Source organism: Diabrotica undecimpunctata, chromosome 5 (genome assembly GCF_040954645.1).
Source record: "Diabrotica undecimpunctata isolate CICGRU chromosome 5, icDiaUnde3, whole genome shotgun sequence".
Lineage (NCBI taxonomy): Eukaryota > Metazoa > Arthropoda > Insecta > Coleoptera > Chrysomelidae > Diabrotica > Diabrotica undecimpunctata.
This window is the reverse complement of record NC_092807.1, coordinates 46,627,832-46,636,611: the sequence shown is the minus strand read 5'-3', so window position 1 is coordinate 46,636,611 and position 8,780 is coordinate 46,627,832. Positions and strand designations below refer to the sequence as shown.

Sequence of the window (8,780 nt, the reverse complement as noted above, 5' to 3'; positions counted from 1 at the left end):
TTATAAAATTGTCTAAGTAGGTATATTCGGTATGTCTGATATTCGGCCGTAATCTATTTTTCATACCCGTAAGACAATACTAATTTCCATCGAAACGGTTCAATTAATAGGCATATCTTTCACTACTATTCAATAAGTAATCGTTACCCCATAGTAACACATAGTCAAACAAGATGGCCGCTTAATGCATAGAGAGCTATCGTCGTTAACCATGTAGTAGGACCATATTTTTTAATATAAGAGATGAACTTACATAGATGTTATCTCGAATCATGCACCATACCGAATTACTATATAACGAATTATTCTTTGGTGAAGTTTATGATCAATTTGGTACTTTGGTGAAAGATGAAGCAAAAGGGATGTAATAGTAAAGAGAAAACACAGGTCACCAGATTTAAAAAAAATGGACTTATTTCTTTGGGGTTGTGTTAAGATTGGGGTATATAAATAAATCCAACAACAATTGCTGATGTAAAAGACAGAATCTGAATTATATTTCAAAATATTTCTTTGCAAATGCTTAGTAATAGCACTTTTTTAATCACCGATTTCAAGCATGCATAAATGTGTTGGGAGGTCATTTTGAACACCTTATCCATATTGGATAAATTATAATTTGTGTTGTTTTTATTTTTCTGTGTGTTGTTATTTTTTCAATTTAACCATAGTTAAATTTGTTTACAAATGTTGTTTGAAGTAAATTGTGGTATTTTCTGTCTTGTTATTTGAATACTAAACTAACATACAATAACGGTAAACTGTCAGTTTTTGACAAATCAACCATGGCCACCTTGCAATAATCATTGGTAAACGTATATAGCATAGGTTTGATCGGTCAATAATTGGCAAATGAAAGTCGTCAACTACTTCATTGATTTACTAGAATACGTTTTGTTTTTTCCTTGTTTAAAAGCATCATTAGTGCTCTAGACTCCGACAAATTTTAGTTTGGGAATATGACGTAGTGTTTAGCGCAGACGGGTGGATCGTTTCTACCAGTGGCGGAGGGAAACCGGTAGCTTTAAAATAAATTTTTATCAGTACGTATATTTAGTTAAAGCGAAGAATGAATAAAAAATTAAATGAATGAAAAGAAGTTTATAGTCAGTTGCATTCGATAAAATAATAAGTAAAATGGTAGGAGTACTTTAATAAATAACAAATTTCTCAATACTTACAATTTATTAACATTGTCAGGACGGAAAGCATTTTTAAGTGTGTAAAATTTCATTTCTAGCTGAGCACTTTTGGCTTAGAAAGCTATCTTCAGTGCTATGGTCGATAATTTCAAAATACTACTGTAAAGAGAGAGGAATCCCATGATTGAATGAAAAAAAAATTTAAGTTGCCTATGCAGTTTTTTAATAATATAAAAAGCTCTGTTCGAAGTTTAAAGCTTTTAAATTTTTTGTTGTGAAAAATTGGTTTTAAAACGTTTAGAAACTTACAAAGGAATATCAGACAAAAACACGTCTATTCATAATTTTAATTACTATCTTCATTATCAGAAAGGCTTTCTTCGGATGAACAAGTATTAATAAAGAATAATTGTAAGTGGTCCAGCGTAGAGTTAAATGTTCTTTTGCGATTTGACTGTTTTCATATTTTTGTACGTGTTTACATGTTAGCCCACTCTTCTATTGCCACTTCTGAAAATTTTATTCTTGTTATATTTTCAACATAATTTATGTTAAATGTTGTATTATGAGTGGCCACTCTACCTTTTATCAAAGCCCATATTTTTTCGATAGGGTTTAACTCCAGATGATAGGGAGTCAAGCGAAGTACTTGATGTCCATGTTGTTCAAAATCATAATCTAATACATAAACTGTTAAAAAACGTGGTTTATGGGCTTGTATAATTTCATATAATTCTGGTTTGGTTAGTTTTTCTTGAAAAGGAATACTTTTTTCTTGTAAACACTTTACCATAATATTCCTACGGTTAGCAGACGTCACATTTTTTTTCGATTAGTAGATTATGGTAGAATGCGTTATCAACTACCAGGACCGAATTTTTAGGTAAGTTAGGTATAAGCTGACTTCTGACCACTTCATAAAATTAAGTTGATTCATATCGTTATTTATTAACATAATCCATATTGAGAGCGCAGATTTTCTGTTTCAAGCAAATAGTATAAAGTATCTGATGAAACATCGTAAATAGGTAATAACAAGGTGTTGGTTGTGGTGTATTTATACAAAATACAAACCAGTCATTGAAATATAAATTACCACCTTTTGTAGCATTTATATTGCCGAGCTTTTTGCAATTATAAAAGGTGTTACCTAGTTAACATCCAAGAAATTAACCATATTTTCTTTGGATGCAACAAATATTTAGAAAAATCTAATAAATTAATTCAAACTCTTATTAAAATGAAATATTCGCTTCCGTTAAGTCTATCACACATTTTGGCAACTGCTAATAGAGAAATCTTAGAATTTCTAATAAATTTTATTAATGATGTGAAAGTAGAAATATAAATTACAGTGATTTATACATATATCTAAAAAAAAGTAACAAACAAGAACAAAAAAAAAATATCTTTAAACATAAATAAAACATTCTGTGGCTGATGGACCTGTTTCCGTGCCATATCTGTCACACACACATACAAGAAAATAAAATGTCATTGACAATATTTACGTCAATTTTCTTAAAGGTATTAACAGGTTTTTGATTGCTTCGAAATGTGCCGCCTCTTCTTCCATAAATGTATTAACATTATAAATTATTGCCATTGCTTGGCCATTTAATTTTAATTTAAGCCCTTTTGTTCCTATCTTTTTAGAAGCCATATTCTTAAATAACTATTATTAATAAACTTAACACACAATAAATACGCTAAATGACTTAATAATTCACTAATTACTACTACTAATATACTAAGCACTAATTTAAAATAAAATAATAAAATATCCAACATGATCAAATCAACAAGTCAAACACTCTCTGCGATACATAACTACGACACTGACAAACAGCAAACTGGCCGTTTCCATGGTAACACTAATAAACAAGAATCACTGCGCATCGTCGAGTTATGAGTCATATTCCCAAACTAAAGTTTGTCGAAGTCTACAAATAGAAAGGATATAAGCCTTAGAATATAAGTAAACAACGAACAGGGTTCATACTTACAAAAACAATTTGTAGGTTTTTAGATATTATAAAAACTCTACGAATACAACATTAAAAGTTAACTAACTAAACGAGAAAAAAAAAACAAAAAAAACTGTATAAGAGCAGTATTGTTCATTTATTTTATTTGTTGGTGATTTTTCTTATTTTGACCAATGGCTTCATTTGGATGTTAGTTTAAGCTCTTTCAAGGGTCAAACCACACTAATCTTTTCGATTGTTTTCTATCCGTTGTAGAATGTCATAATTTCACATGTGGCTTGCTTTCGTACATGTGCTTGTTTGGAATGCAGTGAGGTACGACTATCGAGGGAATTGGTAAACGAAAAGAGACCGACCTTTTTTAAAAAGGATTTACTTTTTTTTTCTCCTCTTTTTATTAATATATTATATTCAATGGAAAATGGACCAATTTTTTGGAGTATTATTTAATTGTTTTGTATGATGATAGAGTGATATATCTGGCTCAAGTTGTCGATGTCAGTTGTTTTATTTAGGGACGCTGAATGTTTTAGAATTTGGCACATTTCAAGGATGAATCGCTTGTGATAATTTTGTTGTTTGCACAGTATTTTGGTATTCGTGAAATCGATACTGTGTTTAGTTGAAATAGTATATTGTGCCAGGGCACAAGATACAAGATGTTTTAGAAATCCTAATGTCGCTTTTGTGGGACGTTAGTCGACCTTGAAGATAGAGGCTGGTCTGGCCAATGTAGCTGGAGTTGCACTCTGCACAGAATATATGATAGACTACATTAGTTTATTCTAGAGGCCAATGGAGTTTTTGTCTTCCAAAATAACTTTCCTAAGGTTCTGGTATTTTTTGAGGCTATTTTAACAGGTAAGTTTTTGAAAAGTTTATTTAGCTTGTTCGTGATTTGTGAAAAGTACGGGAGCGAAGCTTATTTTGAAGTTATTCAGGAGTGAGAGAATGGACTTCGGTAGATCGAGAGATTCTTCTTTCTAAAGCGGGTGTGTCAACGTGTTTACTCTAAGGCTGAGGGCTTGTACCAGGTTAAGTTTATATCTGATTGGGTGTGTCGAATTGTAATTTAAGAAACGGTTGTTAGCCATTTCTTTTCTGTACCAGGTAGTGGTAACTCGTATATCTAAAAACGGGATACTGTTATCAACCTCAAATTCACGTGTAAACTTTAGGTGAGGATCAAAGCAGTTAAAAACTGATAAGGTGTCCACCGTCTTGTCCGGTCGGTTCGCTAAAATCAGATCGTCGACATACTTAAATTATAAAACACAAAACTTTATAGCAATTATCATCAAAAGTATTAATGAATCCAGTGGCGGATCCAAGGGGAGGGGTCACGGGGATCATGACCACCCTCAAAACAAAATTAAATATCAAATAATCCTAAAAAAATAATTTAAAACTCATCAACCCTATAAGCAGGATGTCAAGAGTTGAAATGATTCAAACTTATTTATTCTAGGGGTAAGTGTAGAATTCTACGGAAGCCTTTTTAAATTGCTCTTTAAAAAAATCAACAATTCTAAATACAGTAATACCTCGACTAAGACTTCCACAAATTCAGAGTTACGCGATTTTCAAATTTTGTCAATTCGTCATTTGAGTGCAAAAGAATCGTTCGATTATCGATGAGATAGAATTACCGTCCACACATTATTGCTCATTAAATGTACATGACATGACTTTTCGCACGAAATCCGCACATTTTTATTTTCTATTAGGTATTTCTTATCTTCAGTTTTTCTAAGAACGACTTTTACCAAAAGTTATGAATCTATTTAATCTTCGAGTTGTTTTACCTAAAACTGATAACACACCAGAAGATAAAGTTGCATTAAAAAAAATTGTTGTCACCTTCCACGATATTATTGGACCAACTACTTACTGCATATTCCACAGTAGAACAAGAGTTTTCACTGTGGATTTAAAAGTGGAAATGAGTCGTGCAAAATAATGGAAAACTTCCTGATTGTATTTTATTATAATTTTAATATTAATTACACTGCCAGTCTGTGCAGCAACAACAAAGCGTTCTACGCTTAAGCGTCTAAAGACTTGGCTTAGAAATAGAACTTCTGCGGAAAGGTTAACTGGTTTAGCACTCATCAATGTGCATCCTGAAATTTCTCTAGATGTTTATGCAATCATAGAGCGATTTGCTAAATCGGATAGGCGAAAACAATACATTTTTATAAAATTATATAATATTTACTTATCTTATGCTTATAGTATTCTTAATGACTGAAATTTTATTTACCACTGAAAAATTTCAATACCGAGTAAAAAATATTTCACTCACTTATAGCCTAATTGTAGAAATAACTATTCCTTAATTATATTATGTTTTTTGTTAAATAAATCAATTTAAATAAAATGCTCTTTACACTTATCCTTAAGGTTTCTTCTTCATTACGGAAGGTGGCTATAACTACAGCAAATTGCTCTCTGTCTTGAGCTGTTCTTAGTATCGAATGTGTGTCTATGCCTGTCCAGTCTCTCACATTCTTCAGCCAGGAGAATTTTTTTCTTCCTGGACCTTTTTTTTCTTCTACTTTCCCTTTCATTATGAGTCGTAGAAAGTTATATTTTCTTTCTCTGTAAAGGTTTTTCTGTTGTTTACAATATTTAGGAGTTCTCTCTCGGTCTTCATTCTTCTCAGCACCTCGTTATTGGTCACGTGCTCTGTCCACGAAATCTTCAACATTCTTCAAAAAACACACATTTCAAAGGCTTCTATACGCCTCATACTTGTAATTCCAAGAGTCCATGTTTCCACTCCACTTCCAATAAATGAATGTTTTTACAAATTAATATCGGATATCCAACGATAAGATAGAGCTTATTAGGAATGTTAAATACATTCAATAATGTTTACACTTAGATTGAGTTATTGCATTTAAATTACTTAACTTTGGTTTATACTTATTTATCCTTGGTTTGTTTATGATTTTGTAGCTATAGGTTTGGTGGGTTTAAATTAATTGTCTTTAAAATAACTAGTTTAAATTGACAGTCCTTGATTTTTCAGTATTAATATTTTAATAACTTTCCTTTGGTTTAATAGTCTTGTACACTTGATTTTACTGTCATAGAGTACTTATGTGGGTTTAAATTATTTTTTTTTTTTGTTTAAGTTTAAGATCCCTTAATGCTGTAGCATTCTTTGCACCCGTAGGGTATTTGGGTTTTATTAACTTCTCATTTGTTTAATATATGGCTTATAATAATTATTGAAAAAATGGTCCCCTTACATGAGGCACAAATCATATTAATCGTAAAGGTGCAAAAATCTAAATTCTATATCAAAATCACCCTCAAGACCCATCCCCCCCCCCCCCCCGACAAAATATTTCTGGGGCAAAAATTTAAATACTTTATCAAAATCACCCTCAATGTTTTAAAAATACATATCTAGATAAATGAAACAAAGATGACTTTGAGTAAAAGTGCGTTTCTGTTACTGGTAAAAACTACAAGTTTCTGATGCATAATTGTTTTTTTGAGTGTCGCGGACCTAGAGGGGGTCGAGTACGTACTTATTTAGAAGAATGTTTGAGGTGATAAACAAACGCTTAAGTCAATAACAACAAATAAATAAATATTGAAAATTTTTATTGAAAATATAACAAATATTATGCTAATACTTAAAAAAACATAACCTTACTAACCTAATGTTTTCCAAAGGGAAATTCTGGACTTTCCTTTAATCTGAAAAATATATAAATATTTTGTATGAATAATATAAACCAAATATATTATATAAAATGTGTTTTTTATATTTTTAAATATAAGAAGAACAGACAGTTAAAATTTGATATAATATATAGTGGCAGTGTATAGAAGTGCTAGGATTTACCGGAACTAGTACAGAAGCTCTAAAATTGAAATAAAATCTTTTCGTTTTTGTTTAGTTTGAGTCTTCTTACAAACTCTCTCTGATGACCGGTAGACCCAGAAACACGTGTAAGGGAGTGGTAAGAGACTCAAATTGAATCGAAACGCAACCGTCTTCGTATATTTATGGTCCTTACTCGACGTAATGAGTACAAGAATGATAGTAATATGATTCCATCACCTATGATGATGGCATAGTGGAATATAAATATTCTGAATGGCTTGATTAAGCTTGGGTATACAGTTTACTTTAATTACCATCGACAAATTTAACTTCATACAACGAGTAGCATACTCATGCTAATTATTTTTCCTATAATTGCCAAAGTAGTCGGTGCGTTTTGGTTTAGTTTGAGTCTTCTTACAAACTCTCTCTGATGAAAGGTAGACCCAGAAACACGTGTTAGGGAGTGGTAAGAGACTCAAATTGAATAGAAACGCAATCGTCTTCGTATACAATTCTTTTTCGTCAAAAGAAGCAATCATAAAATAGCTTCAATATGGACGCTATAGCGACATCGGAGAATAAAACACCAAAGTAGAAATGCGAAGATTTCTTGGTTGACGAAACCAAACTTTAGATTTTTGCTTTAGTCTGTACATGATAGGTCAAACTATAGAGAAAAACACATGCATTAATTAGTGTGCAATTAATCTCTAAGTCCGTGCAGCTCCAAATTGTTGGTTATATTTTTATGGCACTTTATAAAACGATGTTTTTTGATTTTTTCATTGTATGAAATATATTTTTAAGGGGAGAATGAGCACAATATTATAAAAGTACATAAATAAAGCTTTAATTTGAGTTGTACCAAATTAAATTTGAACCAATAGTTTCTGCAAAATTAGCGATTGAGGTCCAAAAATGTCAATTTGTTCACCATTTTATATTTTTTTAGATAACTTTTGTAAAAATTCTTTTTTATACAAAAAGGCTTTATATTATAGCTTTTTAATTTCGAAACACGTTTATTTGTTTATAAAAATTTTTTAAAACTTATTTTTAAAAATAGAGATCTAATTCTAAACTGATTCTCTCTTTATTCGATTATTATTTTATTTACCTAGATAGGAAAAAAATAATTGCTTAAACAATTTTTTAACCACTTATTTATTGCTTTGAAGTAGGAGAGACTTTTATGGTATAAATAATTAAGCTAAAGCGCTCCCTATATATTACACACATTTTTAACTAATTGATTTTTATAGCCAAAGTCAAAACAAAAATTCAAAAAAAAAAATTTATACGATCAATAGAAGTAGAGTTCACTTAATTTGTTTACAAAATCACAACTGCTTTGTGATTTACAATTAATAATTAAAATCAGCGCCATTCAATAGTTAAAGACCAACAGGAGAACCAGTAAAAACCGAGCCATTCCGGGTACTCGAAAAAACAGTCAACTTTACTCATGTTTTTTGACTATATACAGGGTGGTCCTTAAGTAATTGTACAAACAGAAACAGTAGATTCTACACTTTGAAATATTACGATTTAAGCAAAATTGCTTTAATAAAATGTTGATAATAAGAAAGATACAGGGTGTTAAAGTGCAAATTTAAAATTTTATTTTTCTCTATAACTTTCATGTTTGTAAACATTTATGTACAAAAATTTACAACTGGGTACGTTTGAGTATGAAAAATTATAATTTGATGCATACTTGTATATAGCTGATAGAGGGAGCCCAATATTCCACATATTCCACAAAAAATGTTAAAGATACATTATTTTAACACAGAAAGGTAT

At 30.7% G+C, this 8,780-nt stretch overlaps 1 protein-coding gene across 1 annotated transcript in view; it reads right to left on the bottom strand.

Moving 5' to 3' along the window:
* Positions 1–6,731: 6,731 nt before the first annotated feature.
* Positions 6,732–8,780, bottom strand: part of LOC140441295 (1,5-anhydro-D-fructose reductase-like) — a 92,555-nt gene continuing 90,506 nt past the window's right edge. The window contains exon 5 of the mRNA XM_072531923.1: positions 6,732–6,844. Within this exon, the coding sequence (XP_072388024.1) occupies positions 6,805–6,844 (40 nt within the window). The 3' untranslated portion in view covers positions 6,732–6,804. The remainder of the gene's footprint in view (positions 6,845–8,780) is intronic.